Source organism: Diabrotica undecimpunctata, chromosome 6, assembly GCF_040954645.1.
Source record: "Diabrotica undecimpunctata isolate CICGRU chromosome 6, icDiaUnde3, whole genome shotgun sequence".
Lineage (NCBI taxonomy): Eukaryota > Metazoa > Arthropoda > Insecta > Coleoptera > Chrysomelidae > Diabrotica > Diabrotica undecimpunctata.
In genome coordinates this window covers 104,786,526-104,813,047 of record NC_092808.1, presented here as the reverse complement: position 1 = coordinate 104,813,047, position 26,522 = coordinate 104,786,526, and the positions used below count along the sequence as shown (strand labels likewise).

General features: G+C 33.5%; 2 protein-coding genes across 4 annotated transcripts in view; both read right to left on the bottom strand.

Moving 5' to 3' along the window:
- nolo (ADAMTS-like no long nerve cord) overlaps positions 1 to 26,522 on the bottom strand; it is a 2,006,971-nt gene that overhangs the window by 1,306,511 nt on the left and 673,938 nt on the right. The window lies entirely within an intron of this gene.
- On the bottom strand, positions 3,958 to 5,974 carry LOC140444558 (uncharacterized). The gene is made up of 2 exons (XM_072536319.1): positions 5,555 to 5,974; positions 3,958 to 4,527 (listed from the first exon to the last, which is right to left on the bottom strand). The coding sequence occupies exons 1-2, from the start codon at positions 5,885 to 5,887 to the stop codon at positions 3,958 to 3,960; spliced, it is 903 nt and encodes a 300-aa protein (XP_072392420.1). The 5' UTR covers positions 5,888 to 5,974.

The following is a 26,522-nucleotide window of genomic DNA, read 5'->3' as shown; positions in this document are numbered from 1 at the left end:
CAATATTATACATATTAGCTTACAATTTCCATTTAAATGTTTAATTACTATTTCGTAATATCTATTTGCTTCAAAAACTAGTTAACTTTAGTTACAATACTAAGACATAGAAGAAGAACTGTCACAATTTAACCTACATTAGCTTGATAAATTTACCTCTTAAAGTTCTAGTAGACAACAAAAAAACTCAATTTTACCAGTTCCTCTCCTACAAAGTGATGTAGTGCCAATAAGTGCCCCCTTTAAAATTTAATGTCTGTTTTTTCCTTTTAATTGTGTTCTGTTTGTCCCTAAGTGTCCTTAATTGTTTTTGTTTTAATAATTTTAACATATCTGACATCAAAATTTTCTGCCAAAACAGAAATCAAATTCAATTTGATAATTACAAGTTAAAGAAATTGCACACCCACAAAATTGTATATCTAATTTCATTCATTGTCATATAACTGTCCTTTTATTGTAAATAAAATTTCAATAAATTAACAGAAATTTCTAAAATATATCTCTTGAATAAATATAAATAACTTTTAATAATTTAAATAATATAAAACGTCACTTTCATTTAACAAACAAACAAATAATACCCTATTCCTATTTCATTTGTTAACATCTCTCCCCTCAAGAAACTTCCCCGCTAATTATCAAAAAGTTACAATAAAAACCGAAGATCACCGATCATCAGCAATACAGGATAGTTTGAACTATGTTTCCCGAATCAATAACTAATAATTCTTGTACCGCCATGTAAGTAGTATTTTGTTTTTTACTTCTTTGTCAACCATTTATATATGTCAACCATATAAAAACAACGGAATGGAAATAAACTTAGAGAAAACCGAATACCTAACAACAGAAAACAAGGATATGAGAAACCTAGAAATAGACTAGGGAAGACAAATAAATGGAACAGATAAATTCAAGTATTTAGGAACCATAATATCGAACCAGGGAACAATAGAAGAAGATATAAACAACAGACTGAGACAAACAAGAAACTGTATAAGACAACTAAATTCAGTGTTGTGGGATAAGAACATTATGATAAAGACAAAAAAGAGAATATATAACACCCTGACAAGAAGTATCCTGACATATGGGTCCGAAAACTGGACAATAAACAAGAGAAATAGAGGTAGAATAAGAGCAGTAGAAATGGAGTTCCTGAGGAGAAGCTGTAGACTTACAAAAAGAGACAGAATTGAAAACGCAGAGATTAAGCGGAGAATGGGAGTGCAATCAGACATAATCGACTATATAGAGAAGAAGAGACTATCCTGGTACGGCCACGTCAGAAGAGCGGACAGAGGACGCTGGATAAACAAAATCACAGAATGGAGCCCGATTGGAAGAAGAAAGAGAGGAAGACCCCGAAGGTCATTCAGAGATGAAATCGACGAGGCTATGGAGAAAAGAACCCTGCGAGATGGAGACTGGAATGACAGGGAAAATTGGAGAAAACGGTTGAGTGAAGGAAGACAGTAAAAACTGTGGAAATCCTTAGTAGTAGTAGTGTCAACCATTTTCCATCCACTCCTGAATGTAGATCTCTCCCAATTGCTTCCATCTTTCTCTATCTTGCGCCAATCTAATCCACTGTTTGCCTGCCACTGTTCTTATGTCATCTACCCATCTTTTTTGAGGTCTTGCCATGCTTCTTGTTGTCGTCCTTGGTCTCCATTTCAGAATTCTCCGTGTACCTGTTGTCATTATATCGGGCTACGTGACCTGCCCAGCGCCATTTCATTTTTGCAATTTCTTCCACAATATCCCTAATCCTCGTTCTACGTCTTATCTCGGTGTTTCTAATCTTGTCTCTTAGTGATATTCCAAGCATGATTCGTTCCATTGCTCTTTGCGTTGTTTCTAATTTTTTAGCAGATTTTTTGGTAAGGGCTACTGTCTCCAAGCCGTAAGTACAAACTGGTAGTATGCATGTGTTATACACCTTTTTCTTTAAGTTTACAGGAACGGAGGTGTTTTTCAAGATATATGCTAATTTGAAGAAAGCGCCCCATGCCAGTTGTGTTCTTCTTTTAATTTCAGCATCTTGATTTGGTTTTCCTAGTTTGATACTAATTTATTACAATTCAATAGATTATCTTTCACCAATTTGTGGATTTTTACTCTGTCTGCTTAATCAATTTTATTCATATTAATAAACATAGACATGTAATGTTGGCATAATCACTGTAATTTTTTATCTTTATCTTAATAAGACAACAACCTTAAGCGAAACCGGTCGTTTTGGTAGTAAAATTGAATTGATTGTGAGTAAGTCTTATTTTATTTCTTTTACCTACTTATGAATATTATCTTTCTTAAATTTGTTTTAAAAAAAGGCTAAAATTTTAAACCAAATGTAAGGTAATCTAAAAAAACTTATTTTATAGCCTTCTCTAATTATATTAGATAGCTATTTTCAATTACCCGGTATGTATGTTGTAGCTACTAATAAAAACTGTAAAAATTGAGTTAAAATACGCAGGTAGAGCATTAAAATGCTTTTAAAGTTGATGTATTTTTAAATCGAAATTCTAGTATGTGTGGAGAACAAATATTAAATAATCAAAACGAAACATTCCCAATCATTTAAAATATTTTTGCACTCGATATGCTTAAAAATAGCGAACTGTGCAATCCTAACAATGTTTTCAATTAAAACAAAGTACGAGTTCAATGTTTTTCTAGATGAATGAATACACCTGATTTATATATCCGTTTTAAAAATATTTTAAAATTATCAACAACGATATAAAACTTTAAACTAAATAAAAATTTAAGATCAGAATAGCCATGATAATTGACAACTTCCATCGCAAAGATGGTAAGTAAAGAAGAACAGATTGGGGATTTACCTGGGTGATAGATAAATTTTTTCTCATAAATAAATATGCTTTGAAAGTATTTATTTTATATGTTGATGGAGTTATGCAATAATGGGTCAAGCCACATTAAGCTTGTTTTAAAAAACAGAAAATAAGTTTACTAAGTTACATAAATTAGAAAAATAAAAATTACTAACAATTATTTGTAAGTAATTCGTAACTATCTCAACTATAGTAAGTAAACAATCTATCAATTTCTTTGTAAAAAAGTATATTTCAACATATTTTCCTATCTACAATCACAGACGAAATAAAAAAAAATTGGTTACTCGTTTTTCCTTATCACTTTAATCACGAAATTCTAAAAAACAAAAAGTATTTTCCCCTTAACTACTATAATCTGGGTCTGTTAGACCCAGAGAGTTCTAGGCAACCACGCACTCTTCCCACCTTAAGTTATTTTTGGCTGCGGCTCAGGCTATTCTTAAAGCGCATCCACATTATGCCATACCTTGCCGATCGGTATTGCCGATCGGCAAAACCGATTGGTGTCGCTGGTGTCCACACAATATTTGTAGTTTGTACGTAGCAGTTGTACAGTGTTGCGTGTCAATAATGAGTTCAGAAGAGGATGATATGATTCTTGCGGCTGCAGTTGTTGTAATAATTGCCTCTACTTTATATAAACGTCCCAAGAGATTTTGGGTTCGCCCAAGCCTCAGAAGTCGTTATAGGTACAGTGCCACGGATCTTATGAAAGATTTGATTTCTGACGACGCAGATGAATTAAATTTGGAATATAGATGTGACGCAGGATTCAGAAATTTTTTTCGAATGACCAAAACAGATTACCAAACATTGTTAGATTTGATTGGACCTGTTATTTCAAAAAAAGATACGTCATTTAGAGCAGCAATTCCTGCCTCTGAACGACTTGCAGTTACGCTACGTTTTTTTGCCAGTGGAGATTCCTACCATTCTCTCATGTATACCTTCAAAATATCTAAGCAAACTATTTCAAAATGTGTTGCAGAGGTATGCAAAGCGCTCATAGATGCTCTTCAAGATTACGTAAAGGTATGAAAAAATAACTATTCATCGTAGTTTGTTATATATTTAAAAATATAAGAAATTACAACTGCAATAAGAGAGTGTGAATGTCCTCATCTTGATTAATAGTAGAAGTTGATGTCGAACTACGACCACTTAATGTATTGGGGTAATGTCCTGGAGATGGTATTGAATTATAAGCAACATTGAATGATTGCAGTGGATATGCTTGTGGAGTAGATGGATGAGAATGATTTATGAAATGAGGATTATCGTATTTGCCCATTTCTGCTTCAAATAGAACAGTATTAATTATATTCTGAACGGAAAATCTAGCAAATGGGGCCACAATTTTTCGAAGCTTCATTGCAACTTGTTCACCAAACAATGAAAATTCATCCTTTTCAGCCCTTTTAGTAGTAATAAATCGCATAAGATTCACTGCCTCGTTTACAATTGGTAAATTAGTAGCCAAACTTTTTCGACCACTGGACTTCACAATGTTAATTGAGTTTGATTTAGGTTGAGGTTGAGCTGTTGTTCCAACATCATTTTCGGAACCATCAATGCTCTGTTCCAATACTTGTAGCGACTCTTCCCCATCGTCTGTTTCTACTTTTTGTGAATCTTCTTCCTTTCGTTTTCGTTTACCCTGAAACAAAATATTAATTTCTAAATTAATCCACTTTTTTGCTTTGCAATTTATAGTTCGTTCGTCTGTTTATGGTATGTAACTTTTATTTTCAGTTGACTAAAACTAACGAAAGTTGGTACTTTATAGCCAAGCAGTTCAACGACAAATGGAATTTTCCAAATTGTGTCGGAGCTATGGACGGCAAACATATATCAATACAAGCTCCTATAAATTCAGGAACCGATTTTTTCAACTACAAGAGCTTCTTTAGCATTGTCTTGTTCACTGTTGTAGACGCAAATTATAATTTTATATATGCAAACGTGGGATGTCAGGGACGAATATCGGACGGGGGCATATTCAACGATTCATATTTCAAAGAGTGCCTTGAAGAAAATACCCTAAACCTTCCACCTGCTTGTTCATTACTAGGACGAAGCACTGATGTTCCATTTGTTTTTGTGGCGGATGACGCATTCCCACTATCAACAAACATAATGAAGCCATTCGCAGGACATTAGGAAAAAGGTTCAAAAAATAAAATATTCAACTATCGATTGAGCCGCGCAAGAAGAGTGTCAGAAAATGCTTTTGGCATTTTAAGTGCTGTTTTCCGAGTGCTTCGTAGGCCCATGTTGTTGGAACCAGAAACGGCAACGAACGTAGTTTTGGCCTTAATTCACCTACACAATTTCTTGCGAAAAAACACTTCAAGAAATCTTTACACTCCACCTGGAATGATTGATGTAGAATGTTCGGATACTGGAGCAATTAATCCTGGGCTTTGGAAACGAAATGCTTCCTCTAATAAATTGCTCAGTTTTGGCAGAAGGGCAAGAAAGAGTGGAGCTGCGGCACAAAATGTGAGAAACGAATTGGCCGAATTCTTCATTTCTCAAGAAGGAGCATTGCCTTTTCAATATGATAAATGAAATACGATATACCAATATGATTATATCAATATTTTCAAATTTATGTATAAATATGAACTCAATTATTAAGAATGAATAAAGTATCTACTACAGTGTAAATATGATATACATACCTCTGAATCTTGCGTTACAATAGGTTTATTCTTATCCTTCAGAAATTCCATTAACTTATACGCAAACCATTTACTTTTGTAAGTTTCTTCGGTTCCATTACCACTTTTTTCTGAATCTTTCTCTTTTTTTACTTCCCGTGCAAAGTGACTTAAGAGATATCTAATCTTTTTTTCGATTTCCTCTTTCTCCACTCCAAAAGATACGCTTATTTCCAACAATGCATCGCGACGTTTGTTCCGGTCTTTATAATCTGCCAATCGGCTGTTCCACAGAACGGGGCGCTCATGATACATTTCAAGTAGGTTTTGTGTATTTTCTTCATTCCACTCCATTTCCCGAATAACAATAAAGCACGCAATTATTGTGAATCGACAGGCCACGAGATGTCTTCGTGATCAATTGCACTGATCCCTCACTGAATGCCGACGAAGATTGCCTACATACAAACGTACACACTACACTGATCGGTACGGTTCTCTTTCATCGAGACCGCCATCAATCGGGTTTGGAATCGGTTCGGCTTTGGGCCCCGAACCCAAGCCGCAATTGCGTCCGTACTACATGCGGCTTTGCCGATCGGCAATACCGATCGGCAAGGCATGGCATAATGTGGATGCGACTTTAGCTTATTTAGTCTGAAATACGATAGTGAACAGCGCATAATTTTGTTTGGAACTAGCAAATTTTATAGACGTAGTTGGGTGTATTAAATCCACTTATAGCAATTACGTGATATTTACATACTTATTTTGTTTAAGGTAATTATTATTTTATATAAGGTTAATTTTGTTTATTCTAATTTATTTTTTGTTGCTTTTTTTTTAATAATATAATATGTATTTTTTCTTCTCAGTTTAAAATGGATCGAAATAAACCTATTATCGTCGAAAATATTGATGCCTTATTTCAAAGAGAGGATTTTCGGTTTGACATTCCGGAAAATGTTGCGTCGACGTCGGCGCTGTCTTCTACAAATATTTTAGTGAGTGCTGAGGAGCACTCACTAAACAACAAATTCCAGAAAGTTATTCGGTTCTGTTTTTATACATTCCGTTGATATTGTAGAAATGTAAGTGTTTATTGGTTTGCTCTATATGCAAGGAGTATTTAAATCTGGACACGAGGATTTACGTTTAATGTGGGTAACTGATGGAACAGGCCGCGCTCTATTTTGATGTACAATGACACTAGCAAAATTTTCGTTTATAATGTCGTGTCTTCGATTTGACGATGCTACGACAAGAACTGAGAAAATAAAATACACCAAATTGGTCCCAATTAATAATATATTTCAACAATTTGTACAATATTGTTCCAACAACTACTCACCTTGGATATGTTTTGACTATTGATGAAATGTTAGTTCCATTCAAGGGACAATGTGAATTTAGAATGTACTTTCCGAATAAGCCAGCTGAATATGACTTAAAGATACAAATTCTGGCGGATATTAAGACGCATTACATGTATAACGCAGAAATATACAATGGCAGAAACGAAAATAAAACTGCAAAATTCTCTCATCCTACCAAAGCCATTTTACGGGTTACTCAACAAATTCCTGGCAAAAGACGTAAAGTGACTGTCGATAATTGGTACACTTTGGTAGAGATAGTTGGTAAATTAAAAAAAAAGGATATTACCTACGTTGGCACAATTAAAAAAAAAAAAAACGCCAAATTCCGCCAGAATTTTTACCTCAAAGAAAGAGGACAGTTGATTCTTCTTTGTTTGAATTCACTTCTGATGTTACCATGGTATCTTATGTACCTAAGAAAGCCAAAAGTGTAGTACTGATATCTACAGTGCACCATGACAATGTTGTTCAAAGAACAAAAAAAACCCGACACCATTTTATTTTATATTTCGACAATCACCAGTGTGGATGCATTGGATCAGAAATGTGCCAATTATTCTGTAGCTTGAAGATCAGAAGGACGGTCAATGGCAGTGTTTTTTGTTGTTCTAAATATTGCAAGTATTAACGGCAGAGTGTTTTATTAGCTGGTAAATAAAGAACATTCTATCCATCAGGAAAAATTCCTAAAACAATTAGCCCAAAACTTGTTTATTACACACATGAGAAGAAGAATATATAACTTGAATGTGTCTCGTCAGATTCAAGCTATTGAGACAGATATTCTTGGCACTAAATTTTTAAGTGTTCCAGCCTCCTCGAGCCAATGAGAATCGAAAAAGAAAGAGATGTAATCTCTGTCAAGCCAAGAAAAACAGAAAAACGAACTATGTTTGCGCAGAGTGTAAAATGCCTGTATGTTTACAATGTTGTGTTCAAGTATGCAAATAATACAAAGAATAACTTTAATTTGTTTTTAAACCATGTGTGGTATTTCATTTTGTAATCGTCTTCTTCTTCTGGTTCCTATCCGTTTCGGATGTTGGAAATCATATTGGCAATCATGACCTTGCTCGCTGCGGCTCGAAACAGCTCCGTTGAGGTTTTCTTAAACCATGTTCTTAAATTCCGCAGCCATGATATTCTCCTTCTACCGGGTCCTCGCTTACCTTTGACTTTACCTTGCAATATAGACTGCAGCAGGGAGTAACGGTGCTGATTTCTCATAACGTGTCCCAGATATTGCAATTTTATGCGTTTGATCGTAAACACAATCTCTGGTTCCTTCTTCATTTTTTCTAGAACTTCGTTGTTCGTGATCCTTGCTGTCCATGATATTCTCAGCATTCTTCTTTAAAGCCACATCTCAAATGCTTCAAGTTTTTTAATAGTGGTGTCTGTAAGCGCCCATGCCTCCGCCCCGTACAACAACACAGAGAAAACATAGCATCTCAAATGTCTCATTTTTGTATCCAGGGATATGTTGTGACTTTTGAAGATCTTAGTTTATAAATAAATGAAGACTTTTGTAATCTTAGTTTATAAATAAAAAATTTCAAAAAACAAATTGTTTGTTTTCTTTATATAAAAAATTATAAATGGTCTTATAGACCCATTTATAATATTTATGTAATTACTTTTGACTTATAGTAGTTAAGAATTTTAGGTTTGACCTAATTATCTGAGTTGTCAATTCTCTGGGTTTGTTACTCAAGCTCCCATTGTGTGTTGTTGTTCTCCAAAGCTACACCTACATCAAAGTCAATGGAAGCACAAAAATCATAGACATCATCTTAAAAATATGCTGTGTTTCACAATAATATACCTTTGTAAAACTGCTAAACATCCTAAGGAATTAGTTTATATATATATATATATATATATATATATATATATATATATATATATATATATATATATATATTCTTCTTCTTTTTCTTTCTCTTTATAAGCAATTCTGCTTATTCATTGGCGGATTAATACCTCTATGAAAGGTTATCACTCCATCTTTTGCGAGGTCGTCCGATACTTCTTCTACCTATTGGTGACTTATCTCTTGTTATTTTGACGACACGGGTCTCCTCCATTCTGCTTATGTGGTTATTCCATTCTTTTATTCTATTTTGTGTCCATTTATTTGTACACTGTACGTTACATTTTCTTCTAATGTCTTCACTGCTCTTCCGATCTCTCAGCGTATTTCCTGTAATTCTTCTCAGTACTCTCATCTCTGCCGTTTCCAGTAGCGTTTGCGTTGTGGCTGTGTCGAGTCTTGTTTCTGAGGCGTATGTCATGATTGGTTTTATAAATGGCTTTATAACTTTATTAAGGCATCCTGCCAGTCTATTTGCTTTTTGTACTTGATCTGTCACTTCTTTGTCCAGGTCTCCATAGTTAGACAGTGTAATTCCCAGGTATTTTGCTTCCATTACTTTTTCAATACTGATGCCTTTAATTTTCATTTTACATCTGGTTGGTTCTTTGCTGACTACTATTGTTTTAGTTTTCTGAGATGAGATTGTCATATTAAATTCTTTTGCTACTATGTTAAATCTGTGGACCAGTCTTTGCAGACTATCTTCATCTTGGGCTATCAATATTGCGTCGTCTGCGTAACAGAGTATTTTGATTTCTTTGTTTCCCATTTAGTATCATCTTCCTTTGTTAACGGTTTCCTTCTTTAAATTGAAGAGCATGGGGCTTAATGAATCCCCTTGTCTTATTTCGCTGCCTATTTCTATAAGTTCTGTAAGTTTTCCATCTATTCTGACTTCCATTTTGTTGTTTTGTTAGAAATTATCGATAGTTCTTATAATATTTAAGGGAACTTCTTTATTATACAGAAGAAGGATTACATCTTTGAGTCTTACTCTGTCAAACGCTTTCTTTAGGCCAATCAGATACAGAAATGCTGGTCTATTATACTCTAGTGATTTCTCAGTAATTTGCTTTATAATGAATATTGCATCTGTATACGATTTTTCACTACGAAAACCCTGTTGGTCATCTGCTAAACTTATTCTCTGATTTATTGGCACTTGTAAAATTTTAGTTGTAAGTTTTAGCGTAGTATAGAGCAAGAGAGCAACAACAAGAGAGCAACTCTCTTGCAACAATTCCTACATCGGTCAAACATCTCAATTATTGAAATCACGTATTACACTACACAAAAGTGATTCTCGACTTCACCCTGACCGTTGTGCATTAGCCAAACATGTCCATTCCACTGGTCATCTCATGGACTATACGAACACTACAATTCTCCACCGTGAGAACAATAAATCTAAAAGAGAGTTCATTGAAATGTCTTATATTTTCCTTAACGATTTCTCCATTAATGTTCAGAGTGACATTAAGAATCTAAGCGATATATACCACTTCTTACTTAAATCAGATACCAAGAACAATACAACATCACAGATAACTAACTTGACTAATATATCCATTAACAACTAACCTACCTTTATAATTAATTTTCATTAACTAAAAAAGATAACATTCCCTTGCTTTTCTTAGATACATCTCAATAAGATATAATAATACATGAACAATAGAATATAATTAAATAAAGAAAATTAAAATAATATTTCCCTATACTGGGATTTAATTTCATTCGTTTTTACCAATGAACCTTAACGACATAAAGATTCATAAGAACTACTGAATTTGTCAGCGCTTGCGTTCTGGCTAAAACAGAACCTCACTTTTAAACTTTCTAAAAATCAAAAATTTAGTTATTGCCGACAATTCAAAGAAGTACCTCCTTTTAAATGTAGTTACATTGGGTTTTTCGATTAACCTTGGCTAAACTTTTGCGTGTTAAGTTTAAAGCTACCATACATTTCAAACTTAAAAAAAACTTTTTTTTGCACATAGTAACAAAAAACACCCCTATGTTACTAGTAAAGTTTTTTAATTCTAAGTTACGGTAAGATCAATTAGATAAGATATCAATAGATCAATTAGATAAGATAAGATCGATTAGTACTGGTACGAGTAACGACGAGAAGTAGATCCACCAGGCTTGAGAATGGCAAGTGAGACCTTGCCGAAACGTCGTCAAAACAATGGTTTTCAAGAAAACCAGCATTTTACAACGCGGAGTCAAACCCGGAAAAATAGTGACAGCACATATAGCTCCCGCGGAAACCTCAAAACAAACATATATATATATATATATATATATATATATATACATAAATATATATATATATACATAACTATATATATATATATATATATATATATATATATATATATATATATATATATATATATATATATACATATATTTATAATATTTCTTTTGAAAGTATAGGTTTCACTACTACACTTTTTTTACAACTCTTGTACTTCTGTTGTAATTCCTTCAACATTCTTGTTCTACCTTCATGACACTAGATTTATTGCTTCGTCAATAAATTTAAAGAGTTCTTCCAAATGAAAATAGAATAAAACATTTTCTTTATCTTTACTTATAGGGCAAATCAGTTTATCAGTTTCTCCAACTCTCATGACATCCTATTTTTTCCAACTCTCATGACATTATCCGGTATTTTACCATTAATTTTAGATTAACTTACATGTACATTGTTTATTAAACTTTGGTACTTCTCTTTTGTAATCAAAACAGTATTATGATTTTTACTTATCATCACGTCAAGTATTTTTGTATTAAAACGCTCATGCATTGTTAAATAAAAAATAATCATTTCTAGGATAATGTAACTGACAGTTCTGTGTGTATGTAGGTTGACACAAAACGTTATGTCGACAAAGAAAATACTTAAAAGATATGCAGGTAACAATATTATTGATTAAAAAACACGAAGCACATGCCAAATTAGGATAGAAACACTTTTGATGTCTCAATCAACACTGCAGACTGAAGATTGATTACGCACGGGGTAAACAAAGGCGTTGCGCTTGCGTGTCGATCGCTATAATTTGAATTTGTTACTTTTACCAAGATCCTCTGGGAAATGCATACATTTACCAGTAAAAGTAATAAATAAAAAGTTTTTAAAGCATATTTCCCGCGAACTTATCACGAAATATTGTCGTTTACCGAAAAATTTAAATTTAAGCAGACTTTGATCTTTCACAGCAATATATATATATATATATATATATATATATATATATATATATATATATATATATATATATATATATATATATATATATATATATATATATGTACACTATTATGTTTTACTTCAATATCTAAACTACACTGGCTCTCTCTACACTTTTGCAGCCTCTTTTTATATTGCTACATTTTATAACTGTTCTTACTTCTCAGCTACACAAAAAGGGTTAAAAAACGTTGGAAATCACCATGGCAAATAATTCACAAACATCATGGTATTTTCAATATGTAAATCGTGATACCGTCTATATGATCTAGCTTTGCCTTCAAACAAGGTTCAGTTTCCATTGTCGTTCAAAATAGTGTTCTCGCCATAATTTTCACTAGAGCTTATCCATATTCAAATAATTTGCTAGCCGCATACAAAATCGTTGCAACGTTCAAATTAATGCAGGTTGTAGGGCGGTTGATAAAATAATTATCATCACCCACTCGTTCTATGGAAGTTTTTTACGAGCTGCAAAAGCTGCATTTTGGGGCAAAAAAATTACACGGTATATAAAGTAGTATTAAAGTTTTTTATTTTTGTTAAAATGTCAGCATATTTAAGTTGAATAAAACAGTAGTCTATATATTTATATAAGTGTTAATACATCCTTCAAATTTATTTTCAAATGACTAAAAATCTAAGTGAAGTTTTATTAAATTTTTTTTTCTATGTTTATTTCCACAAACTAAAAACGGAAATAATCTTACTTTAATATTTCCATCTACAGATGTTTTTAAAATTAGTCGTTAATATGAATATAAAAGATGCCATAATCATTAGAACACGGCTAACTAATAGTAATTTACGGGATGAGTAAAAAGTTTCCAGGCCAAAGGCGAGTTCTGGAATCCTGCGAATCTCGTAAAATCACTTTTATGTCGTGTTACGTACATTTAACAACATTTTTCTGTATTTATTTCACATTTATTGTGCTAAAAAGAATCTGAATGGATACATTGCCTATGAAATTTTTATTATAAATTACATAATTGCTCTCATGAATACGTATTTATGAATATTAATTACGTAATCATAACAATTACTTATATTAATATTATTAGGGATATTAACAGAAGTGGTAGTATCAAAAGTTGTATTAATAGACGTATCAGTATTTGTAGATACTTCTTCTTTTTCTTCTTCTTCGTCTAGCCATTCACGTCCACATCTGAACATAAGCCTCTTCAAGTCTTCCTTTCCATTGTTTTTTATTGTACGCTACTTGTAGCCAATTTTTCCCGGCAGTCCTTTTCAGATCATCTGTCCATCTCATAGGAGGTCTGCCTCTGGGTCTTTTGTGTTGGTATGGTCTCCACGTTAAAATTGATCTGTGCCATTTGTTTAGATCGCTCCTAGCTACATGTCCAGCGTATTCCCATTTCAACTTTAATGATTTTTGCACCACATCGGTGACTTTGGTTTTCTGTCTTATCCATGTGTTTGTTTTCTTGTCCTTAAGTGATATACCTAGCATTGCTCTTTCCATCGCGTGTTGAGTGACTCTAAGTATATTCATATTCTTTTTTGTGATTGTCCATGTTTGTGCCGCATAAGTTAATATCGGAATAATGCATGCATCAAAAACTTTATATCTAAGATGTAATTGAATTTGTTGATTTCTGAGTATATAGTTCAGTTTACCGAATGCTGCCCAAGCTAACTTTCTTCTTCTTTTTATTTCTTCAGTTTGAATTTCCCTATTTAGTATTATTTTTTGTCCTAAGTATATATATTCTTCAACTTTTTCTATAATTTTATCGTTTATTATTGTCACGGTGTCTTCGGAGTGCATGACTTTTGTTTTGTTTAAATTCATTTTCAGTTCTATTTTAGAAGATTCGGTATGTAGTTCTAAAAGCATGGTTTGCATTTCTTGTAGGTCAGTAGCTATCAGGATTATGTCATCTGAAAATCGTAGATTACTGAGGTAGCGGCCATTGATGTTTATTCCCTTATATTTCCAATTTAGGTTTTTAAAAACGTCCTCCAAAACTAAGGTGAACAGTTTGGGTGATAAAGTATCTCCCTGTTTGACTCCCCTGTTTTATGGTACAGGGTTCGTGTGTTCATTTTCATTTAGGTAGTATGTAGCTGTAGCTTGGTTCATAGTTTCTTTTATTAAGTTAATATATCTGCTGTCTATTCTACAATTTTGCATTGCGTTTATTACGGCCGTGGGTTCTATGGTATCGAAAGCTTTTTCGTAGTCTACAAATGCTAGGAAAACTGGAAACTTGTAATCGTTACATTTTTCTATTAATATTTTTGTGGTTAACAGGTGATCGGAAGTTGAATAGCCTTTTCTAAAACCTGCCTGTTCATATGGTTGGTATTCGTCTAATTTCCTGTTAGTCGAGTAGTTATGACTTTGGTGAGTATTTTAAACTTTATCTTTGTAGATACTAGTTTTCGAAATATTTATTTAGTTAATTAATTTAATTCATACCTCTCTCTTTTCGAAAATAGAATACATTTTCTAATCTTACATGACAAGCGCTGTCATAATAAAAATACAATTTGCGCACACTGCGTTCTTGCGAATAAATTTGCTTAAGTCATTTAATGCGCCTTAAAATTATGCCGTCCGTTTTTATGTTTAAAAATCTTTTGGTTACCGACAGCTCCCCATGCGAGTGTTCGCGGGTTAAATTTGTGTTTTAAGGAAATTAAATAAGAATGTATAGAAGTTATGTTTTGTTATTCTTGTGTGGAAGTGAGTAACCATCAAAAAAACAGGAAGGCCTATTCCATTGTCTATATCAATTTTGAATTTTTTTTTTTCGAAAGCTCGTTACTATTATGTATATATTTACAATATATACAGAATATATAGACCTTCACACAATACAAGTTATTTCTTCTCTGTTGTGAGAAATTAAAGCCATTTTTCATTTAAAAAACTTTATCTACAATTTTATAGCGATATTATTAGTAAAATACGTATTCCAAAGTGCTACCGTAACTAAAAAAGATATTTTGTTTTCCATTTTTATCATAAAGGAGTCAAAGTAAACTTCTGGCATTGTAATTTTTCTACCATTCGATTACAGAACTTTGACAATAAGTTTGAAGTAACATTATGCTGATCTTGTTATAACAAGAGAAACCAAGAAAATTTGCAAACTTTTCGACCATGAATATATCGGGATTTGTCTATTCAAACTATGATTTACATTGTAATGTTTTTGACTATGAAAATATTTCGTAGACACTAATGTTTAATTGAATTTTAAAATGTATTATTTGCTATTTACTTTTAAACTTAAAATAAAATTTACATATTTTAAATAAAAATTAAACAAAGTAAAGATAGCAACAATCCAAATTTGTATTGTTATTACTTATCTATAATTTTGCCAGTATGTAGTCAGTATGGACTAACATCAGCAACATTTTTTTCTTCTTCTTCTTCCGTCTTTGTTCTTCTAGGCAAATTGCCTGTTTACATTTTATCCACCTACATCAACGCGCAACGTTCCGATTGTTGCTCCACCTTTTTTGGGGTCAGCCTATATTTCTCCGTCCCGATGTCGATTTATCTCGAGCTATTTTTACCATTCTTCCATTCTGCTAATATGTTCATTTCACTTTTTTTTTGTTAAGCACCCAACCGTGAATATCGTCTATCCCACATATATTTTCTATATTTTCATTTGTTTCTCTGTTCAGGCATGCCATGAAGTACCTTCATTTCTGCTGTTTCAAGCAATCTTTTAGTTTTTGTTGTTTCTGTCTTAGTTTCTGCGGTGTAAATCATTATAGGCCTTATTTAACCTTTGAATATTCTTGATTTAGTCTGAAAACCAATGTTTTTATTACGCCATGTTATTGTTTAGACAATCAGTGTAATTTTTTTTGTTCTCGTTATCTATTCTCTAACTTCAGCTTCATTGTCGCTATAGCCTGATAGTTCTATGCCTACAACAGGACGCGCACTGAATCGAAAATGCTCGACTCGACATCGTCATAGTATATTGCTTAAGAAGAATTCTGTTTAAGCAATATACTGCGACACGTAGTATCAAGCGAAAAGGTTGTTCTCCCAAGTTGCAGCAGTTTTGGGAAGGTCCATACCTCATTATGGAGAAAATCAACGATGTCATCCACCAAATAAGTAAGATTCCGAGGGGAAAGCCGATGATAGTACATCATAACCGGCTGGCGTCTTTCAAAAATGACCATGGTGTAGATGAAGAAGTGGAAGTAAACCAAGTCCAAGATGTGTCTGACCTCACGTTTGAGGAATTCGTGGGTGCCTATGGAGGTACTGGTAAAGCAAGTTCGGTCGAGTTGCAGAACTTCAATGCCAAGTGGCAGCTCCCGGGAAAGTCTTGAATCTCCAAAACGCATCACGTTACCTTTTCTACCTGGTAACAAAAGACACTGCCCGTGACTAACCTACCTACCTAGATGTAAGGGAAGCCTTACTGCAATTGAGACAGCACGTACTAGAGTCCGACGTGCAAAAGTTAGCCATGCCAAAATTAGAGTGCCGCCAATTAAATTAAAGGGTTATTCGAAGTATGGTGGAGGAGATCTTTAAAGACACCGAAGTCTAGGTGTTAGTCTGTTGCAATCCACATAGTTACTGGTGCGTAGAGAAAACCGTCTCTTGTCATTTTTATACAACTAGAAGTTGTAAAAGAGGGTCCATTTGCCGATACCAGCATATCGTTCCAGTTCCAGTCCCGATAAGGTTTCAGGAGGAACCATCTTTTAAGAGGGGGGTAATGTTACGATAAAATTATGATTCATATTTAACTGTAAACATATTATTTCTAATTCTATTCTAGCAAGTTCGCCGCTCAGCTAAAAAACCTATTTGCCAACCTGACTTTTCGAGAGCGTCGCCGTCCGCATTCGAAGGGATTCTCGATTAACTGTATTTTATATTTAAGGAGGGAATTTTGTTGAAAACAGTTAGTTCTAGTTCTAGTTTTGAATATCGAGTTTAAATTGTAAGCCGGAAATAAATATAAATATTGTGAAATAAATTAGTGAATATTGTAATAAAGACTTTAATAAACTTGTAAGTGTTATAAATGTAGAACCTTTTATAATAAATAAAGACAATAAATTAGATTAATAAAAAACATTACACTATGTTTCGTCACCTGCCATAACCCTTTTGAGTAAATATTTGGGACGAAGTTTACGTCATTTAGTGACCCCTAAGCCATTTCCATTCGCCGCTGTTTTTGTTCAAAATTTAACAATTTGAACATTTGAAAAAATGCGATCGTTAATAACCAGTTTTGTCACTTTTTTTACGTTTTCATTGGTTCTTGATATTGGGGCGTCCATTATCTACAACGTCTTCACGGTTATTATGGAAACGCATATACAACTCGGTAAACACTTCTTTGTTTCATAACATATTTCATAGGCCTTGGTGAATATTTTACATACCTCGTTATACTTTGTTGTTTTTTTTACGCAAAATTTAATACAAATTCTTGAATGCGAACACAGCTTAGGAAAAACCGTCAAACCTTTCCAATAAAAATTTAACTTTTGAAAAAAGACCTGTTTCACTAGATAACAATTTAAAAATTAAGGAAAAAAAAACGAAAGTAAATGTTGAAATAAAATGTCGCTCTGTTAATGAAAACTTAAATCATGTGTCCGGACAAACTGATTTTAATAATGAATGTTTCTTCCACGTGCTCGAATTATTGCTTGAATTTTCCTTGGCATGCCTAAAATCAAATGAGAAATTTTGTGTTAAGAAATAAGCTCGAATTTCTCTAAAAGTGCTTCTTGTAACTGATTTAAGGTTAAAGCGATAGGAATACGACTTCTGTTCCTTCGCCCATGGCATGTCCCAAACATGTTCGATTGGGTTTGCGTCTGTGTTCAATGCTGACCAATCCATTAGAAGAATGTTTATACTTCATTTAAAAACTGATGAGTGATTCTAGCCCTGTGAGGCTTGGCATTGTTATGCATCAGAACAAAGTCATTTCCAACAAAACCAGCATAAGGCACAACGAAATCTTGGAAAATATCATCAATGTACCTCTCGAGCCCACACCATAATCGAGCCCCTTGATATCCTTTCCTAGGACTGAAGGTACATTCTGCAAAACGCTCATGTGGTTTTCGCCATACTCTTACATGGCCATCTGGCCTAAATTTGCTTCTCCAAGCCTTCGTCTAATTGTACGTTCACTTACGTTAGTATTGCGGACGTACTGAAAAAATTTCAGACTTGTACAGCCGCGGCACGATGATATCGTAGACTTTGTAAGAGGATGAAGCGATCATCACGGGCACTAGTTCTTTATTGGGTACCGATTCCAGGTGGTCTAGTGTAAGCTCCGGTTGCCAAGAAACTTGTAAAAATTCGGTGCATAGTACTATTGGATATTTGATACTTTTGAGCAAAATATCGCTCACTTCCACCGTCTTGAAGCAACGCAACAGTAGCAGCCGCTGTTTCGAGATTAACAACCATAATTTTCAAGATTAAATCAACGCAATTCAACTTAAAATTCTATTTGACACTTGATTCGACTTGACAGATTACTCACATCAACAAGAACAAAAGAAGAATAACAATATAATGCAAATATTTTGTTTCTCGGATAAGCACTTAAGTTTTATTAGAAATTACTTAAAACAGTTTGTTTTGTTTGTATTTACGTTATTATAATAAAAGTTTAAATATAATTAAATTTTAAGTTTTTCTTTTAAAAATGTAAGTGCCCCGTTTTTCGTACTGGGGAGTATATATGTGAAAAAAGTTTAGCTGTATTCTACATCTAAACACGTATATCTCAAATCAATTTTGTAATAAAAAAAATTTAAATAATTAGTAATTAAAAATCAAGAATATAATGTAATCATGTACGGTAAGTCTACAAATAGACACGGAGATTAAAACATCCTATTACACATTAAACAGATGTTCCCAGTTATTCGCCATAATTATTCGTTTTCCGAGTTGGCACTTGCAAATAATATATGTCTGCTTGTTTTGCTGTACGAATGCCATAAAATAGTTGCAAAACCTCTGAAATCCAATATAAGCTTACAAATTAGCACTCTGCTTAGAAATAGTTGAAACTAATGAGTTTAATGCTAGGAAGACAGCGAACGTGCTCGAGATACGAAATAGAGACAACCGTGTGACGCTTATCGCCTTCTCGTAGAGGCGTTGCTGAGAGCAGCAAAACGCAGTACAGACGAGTGAAATTTACAAGTGTGAATGCCAACTTTAGCTGTTTTTAAGTGTTCATTTTACCTACAATATGGTTCCGAATTAAATACCATTAATTCTAGAGCTGATGGTAGTTCTGTTAATAATGGTAATTGTATCCTTTTTAAGAGTCCGGAGATATTTTAACATTAATACTAAATAACAGACGAAAATACATTTTTCGTGCATTTGAACTTTATGTCATTGTTGACACCGAATAAAAAAGAATTCTAAGTTAATAAATTTTGGTAAATTAAACTTAGGTAAATTAACTTTGGTAAATTAAAGCTTATTCTCCTATCCTTATTTCTTTCTAATACGTTCATTAGAGAATACCAACAGAAAAAATCAACAAAAAGCATCGTTCACAATATACGGTTGGAATTATACAAAAACAGAGATACACCTGTTTTGCAATATGAAGGTTTGAAATTTGATGCTTGTAATGTTCTTAGATTTACCATTTTTCTATTATTAGTCACTTTGGATTTTTTAATACAACACCCTGTATATTGTACCTTTACTGAAAAAACACACTTTAACAATACCAGTTCAACTCAATATAATACTTTCGATTTTATATAGACGGGTAGATCTTAAAAAGATAAAACAAAAGCTTAGAAGCGCCCAATTGTCTCAATAAATTATTTGATTTAAACGACACTCACCCGCACGAAAACGGAGCATTTTTAAAATAAAAGCTTAAAATTTTAATTTTTTCTCCTTAACTCTTCAATATTTTACTATTATAATAAAACACAAACGAAACAAACTATTTTAAGTAATTTTTAATAAAAATTTAACTTTTAACCAAAGAACTGTTTCAGTAGATAATAATTTAAAAATTAAAAAAAAACGTAAGTTAAATCAGGTGTAAGAACAAACTGATTTTAATAATGAATATTTCCTCCACGTGCTCAAATTATTGCTTGAATTTTCCTTGGCATGCCTAAAATCAAATGAAAAATGTCCTGTTGAGGAATAAGTTCCCATTCCTTATTCCCGTTAAAGGGGCAGAAACACGACTTTGTATCCTTCGCCCAAGCATATCCCAAACATGTTTGATTGGATTTGCGTGTGGACTCAATGCTGGCCAATCCATTACAGGAATGTTTATTTCATTTAAAAATTATTGAGTGGTTCTCGCACTGTAAAGCTTGGCATTATCATGCATCAGAATAAAGTCATTTTCAACAAAACCAGTATAAGGAACAACAAAATCTTTTGTACGTGCTTCTAGAAAAATTCCAGCTAACACTATAATTGAACCCTCTTGACAGCGTACCCAAGAAATAAAGGTACATTCTACAAAACACTCATTTTTCCTTGATCATACTCTCTCACGGCCATCTAGAGACCGCAAAGTAAACCTGGACTCATCGGTAAATAAAACATGCCTCCAATTATGCAAACTGAAGCCGCTCAATTCGATGGGACCTTAGAAGTTGTAGGCCTGTTGCAGGTATGCGACTACTTTAATTTGCTTCTACAAGCCTTCATCTAATGTTTCGTTCACTTACGTAAGTATTCTGGACCTGCTGAAGTTGATTTCCAATTTGGCACGACGATTTGGTAGACTTTGTAAGAGGATGAAGCGATCATCACTATCACTAGTTCTTCGTTGGGGACCGGTTTCAGGCCGTCTAGTGTAAGCTTCGGTTGCCAAAAAACGTGTAAAAATGCGATGTACAGTACTTTTGGATATTTATTAGTTCCGATCGAGTCTTCAACCGAAACAGACGTATGAAGCAGCTGACCTGCCTTTGGGACGGACGAGTAACCGAACACGTGCAGTGCCATTTTTCCAAGAAAACGAAAGTGTCTAGTACAGCACAGTGACAAGCATAAAGCGAGGAGCGAGGCTGTTTCGTTGATAAAGCGTATGTGTGATAGTGTAAGTGATACAAAGAATCACAGTTAGGATAAGTTCCATAGGAGAGGAGCTGAGTAAAAGAAGACAAATCTACCCGGGAAAATGGAGGTAAGTACCACAGAATTAAATTTAAAATCAAAAAATATTTTTGACAATTTATCGTATGATAAATCATATTTAAATATAGTTAATTTTGACAATTTTAATACCCACTTATATGCCAGTGCTATGCTTAGTAATAGTGGAAGAGAAAAAAATAATAGTGAATTTAAAACATTTAAAACAAAACAAGGAAAGAAGTCAAAGACCGTCGATAAAATCATCGACTCAACAGAGGACGAAATGAAAGTAAAAGAGAAAAAAAAAGACAAGCAAACGGCAACGATAGTAACGAAGATAAAGAAACCTATATAACCAAAATGGATAGGCAGTTACGTGCCAAAGACGAACAAATCTTAAAAATAAAAGGAAACTATAAACAAATTAAATGAACAAGTCTGCGAACTACAAAATTCAATCACCAATTCCAGTATTAATATAATAAAGCAAATGGATAAACGATTCGACCAGCTGGCAGATAAAAAACAACAAAGACAATTCTCAAAAGCAAAAATCAGAAGAAAACAAGGCAACTGTGGTAGCAGAAAAAAAGCCAAAAAAAAACTCTACGGGAGCAATCCTTAAGGAAAAAAAAAGATAAAAAAAAGAAGCGCAAGAAGAAGACACATTGGACACAAGCGACAATGCTAGTAGTAAAAAAGCCAAAAAAAAACGACACTTCCAACCACCAGTGATCAAACTTCAAAATGTCTACGAAACCGGAGCTATACTTAAAATACCCGAAAAAGAAAAGATCTTTACTACAAACAAGATCTCTAGGAACGGCAGGGAGACATTAATACAAGTACAGAACCCTGACGAGTATAGAAAAATGTGTGTCATTCTGGAAGAATACTCTAAATCAATAAAAATACAGTGGATTGCATTCCCGCTTGAGGAAGATATAAATCCAAAATTAGTTTTATAGGATTGTCCTCAAACACGGCTGTTAAAGATATTCAATCAAATCTCGAGCAGCAAGAATATGACATTAAAACAAATAATATTACCAACATAATATCCAGAAACGTAGACAAAAAAAAAGCTGCCCATGTTTATTATAACGGTCGAAAGGAAAGATGTACCTAAGGCGAAAAAAATTATCAACTTTATGTACATGAAAATACACATAGAGGAGTTATAGTAATTAATAAATCATGCTCAAAACGCATGAGTTAAAGAGGTAAGATGTGTTAACGGCAAAGAAGACCATCTGACAGTTCTGCGAAATTCCAGCAGAACAAAAGGCAAAATGAACCAACTGCCAGGGGCAACACCCCGCCAATTATAGAGGATGCCATCAAAACAAAAATTAACAAAAAACCCTAAACCCGGGCAGGAGAGGCTCACATGCTTGAGCGCCAAGTCGCCGAACTGGGTGAGCCCGAAGCGGAGACTTGGGGCCCGAGCAAGCAATTTCAGATTCGATGATGTCACCAGAGATAGCAGGAAAAGATCGCCTTACGCTAACCTGCTTTGATCGGAATAGGATATCAGGTTGGAGGTCTTGTACTCAGGACTTACACACAACAAACACTTTGCTGATAGTTGTGTCCTTATCGCGCATCAGAGTGCTATACGGGGGAGAGGGATGATCTGGGGCATTAAGGCGCGGTGGAGTGACTCCTGAGTACAAGAGTTAATCCTCCTCGCCCCAATGAATTGTAACACCCAAGTGTCATTCTTAAGGGGTGTACAAGTCTCACTGGCTAGGTTAAATTAAATTGCTTGCTTGCTATCTGATACTTTTGAGCGACATGTCTCTCACTTCTTCCATATTGAAGCAATGCAACAATATCAGCCGCTGTTTCGGGATTTACAACCATAATTTTCGCAATTTACCTTCAAATTGTGTTTCACTTGATTCGACTTGACATTTTATTCACATCAACAAGAACAAAAAAATAACAATATAATAGGGCAATAATATAATAGCTACCTTTGCACTTCTAAAATTATTAAGAATAGTGTATTCTTTATTTCTGATTTTTATGCATTTTTTTTTTCGGATAAGCACTTCTAACAAATTTAAATAGGTTGTTCAATTAAGATATTATTTAAGAAATAATGTTCCAATTTCGTGATTCCCTAAAAGGCTAATCCACAGCTTTAATTTCTGAGGTGTTTGTGTATGTGTCTCCATAAATAAATGAGGATTACTGTTACTCCAATAACGACAATTACGTCTATTAACTTCACCATTTAACATAATAGTATACTCGTCGAAAACAACACGTATTGTACCGGGTGGTCAAAGCCGATCTCTCGGCAATATATCAGAAACTATTCATGTTATAACTTTAGGAGAAAAAATTCCTTCGTAAAAGTGGCCAAGAGAAATCGCTGGAAAAAACTTTCAAGTTTCTGGGTTAACCGCTAGGGGGCGTAACCTGTGAAGAAAACTTTGAAACCCAGTTTTTTGGGAAATATGCCCAATTATACCAAGTGTTAAATAAGTAAACTAAAAAGAAGCCTAAATTCTGCACAAGTTGTTAAAGTACTTTTTTTATTTTTTCAAATAAAGGGTGGGGGAGAGTGGGAAAATATTTGTGGATAAATACCTATAACTTTGGTTTGGATCAACCGATTTTAACCAAATTAGTGTCATTAGAAAGAGTGTGAATGAATTAATTTACAGCTACTATAAAATAATTGCATTTAGTTTTAATTGTCATAGGTAGAGGGTACTTTCGAATAGAAAAAATTAAAATTTGTTTTTTTTTTTCAAAATGTTTAATGGAAACACCTATTTATTGTAAATTACAATGGAACTGGATTAAATTCGTAACAAAACTATTTTATAGCAGAAGAATCTTAATGTTGATACCTATTTTGACCATTGTTATTTCATATGATTAAAAATAGTTTTCTCGAAACTAAGTTCATTTTGTTTATTTATTGACAGCAGTCAAAACATTGTTAAAAAGTGTTATATTATAATGCGAATTGAAGATTGCACTTTTTTCAATAGATATTAATATTGGTAATATTAGTAAATTATTATCAGTACTAATAATTCGTGATGAGTATATCAAATGCAGAATTGTATGATATGATTGGAGTTTATTTCGAATGTCACCTAAATGTATATATATTCTGTAAGATATCCTGACAGGAAACATTCTGGCAAAAAATTATTTGAAAGAAAGGCAAGGAGATTAAGAGAAACTTGTAGTTTTCATCGTCCTTGTTTTAAACGACGTAGTAGAGGTATGACCTAAGATAATTCAATCAAAGTTCTTGCTTTAATTCAACAGAATCCACATAAAAGTAGTCGGAAAATCTCTATAGAAATAAACATACCCAAAAGGTTGATTTTTCATATTATAAAGTAAACGTTTAGGTCAGAAAAATGGAATACCCTTTAAACTTTAGATTCAACTGTTATTTTAATATTTCGATAAAAACGGCAACACGGCGCTTTTATCCTTTTATTCTTTTCTTAAAAATACTTTGATGCAAGGCTGGATTACTGCAATTGGATGTTGGGTCTGCTAGAATAACAACCGCATATCATGTCAAAGATTTTGTCGACAGACGAGGCTACGTTTAATAGTGCGGGTGGTGTTAATCTGCATAATATGCATCATTGGGCTGAAGGAAATCCGGACTAGATACATGAGGTGCAGGTTCAAGGTAGATGGAGTTTTAATGTTTAGTGTGGTATAGTTGATGGAAAGATCGTAGGTCCATATTTCTTTGATAGAACTTTAAATGGCGAAACATATTTGGATTTTCTAGAAAATCAGTAGCCTGTTTTATTGGACGATATTTCCTTACAAACAAGAAGAGATATGATATTACAACATGACGGGTGTCCTGCGCACTTTTCCAGACGAGTTCGAGATTATTTGTATGCAAGTTTTTTAAATAAATGGATTGGAAGGAGAAGTATATTTCCATAACCAGCTAGATCTCCAGACTTAACATGTCTGGACTTTTATCTGTGGGGAAGATTGAAGGACTTAGTGTACCAAACTTGACCAACCACGCGAGATGACACGAAACAGCGCATTATAAACGCAATAAATAGTATATCAACAGCTGAGATTGAAGCAGCTGTTGTGTCTACGAGCGAAAGATTTCATCTTTTTGTGTGGATAACGATGGAAAACTATTTGAACATTTAATTGGACATTAAGTTTTAATGATCGAGATGTTTGTATGATCCTTCACATATTTAATTTTAAGTTATAATGAAGGGTGAGTCAATACTATACTTAGTTATGTTAATGCGTTTTTATTCATATCTCAAATTCGACAAAAGCTATCAACATGCGGTTTGCGCCATTTTGTTACAAATTTAATTCAGTTTTATTATAATTTACAATAAATAGGTGTTTCCATTAAATATTTTGAAGAAAAACAAATTTTAATTTTTTCTATTTGAAAGTACCCTCTACTCATGACAATTAAAACTAAATGCAATTGTTTTATAGTAGATGTAAATTAAATCATCCACACACATCCAAATACTTTCCCACTCACCCCCACCATTTATTTAAAAAAAGTATTTGAACAACTTTGAGAGGAATTTAGGCCTCTTTCTAGATTACTTATTTAACCCTTGGTATAATTGTGCATATTTCACAAAAAACTGGTTTTCAAATTTTTCTTCACTGGTTACGAACCCTAGCGGTTAACCCAAATACTTGAATGTTATTTCCAGCGATTTCTTTGGCCACTTTTACTAAGGAAAATTTTCTCCTAAAGTTATAACATAAATAATTTCTGATATATAGCCGAGAGATCGGCTGATTGGACCACCCGGTACAATTGATGTTCGTTGTTATGTATGATTTCACTTAGTTTTTTACAAAATTGAAGCCGACGATCAGGATTGTCTTTATTTAATTGATTGAAGTAATCGTATTTTATAAGTGTGAAATTTATGGGATTTTATAATTCGATAAACACTAGATGCTGGTACACCAGATGCACCAGATAGCTGTCTGATAGACTATCGATTATCCATTTTTAAATGACACAATAACGCCATTTTAACAGCTTCATTTCGCACTCGACGGTTTACTTCGTCCTTTGTGTTATTAACGTCACCTGTAGCTTCAAACTTATCAGTTAAATGTTTAACGTATTGGTGACTTACATGTTTTTCTGGGCGGTTCGTGTTAAAGATCCTTGGCGTAGCCTTAGCACACTGATTATTTCCATAGTATAGCTAATTAATTCTATTCTTTCCATACTAGAATATCCCCTTTTTGTACGCCTTTACAATGGTATCTCTGTCGTTACCAAATCTCAAATCAAATTTACCCTGGAAGACGATAAAGAAGAT

What these genes read in the sequence shown, in the direction of transcription:
- LOC140444558 (XM_072536319.1), bottom strand. Translation starts at nt 5,887, where the DNA reads ATGGAGTGGAATGAAGAAAATACACAAAACCTACTTGAAATGTATCAT. An exon ending in TTGTAACGCAAGATTCAGAG is followed by an intron (nt 4,528 to 5,554) that starts GTATGTATATCA and finishes ATTTTGTTTCAG; the next exon opens with GGTAAACGAAAACGAAAGGA.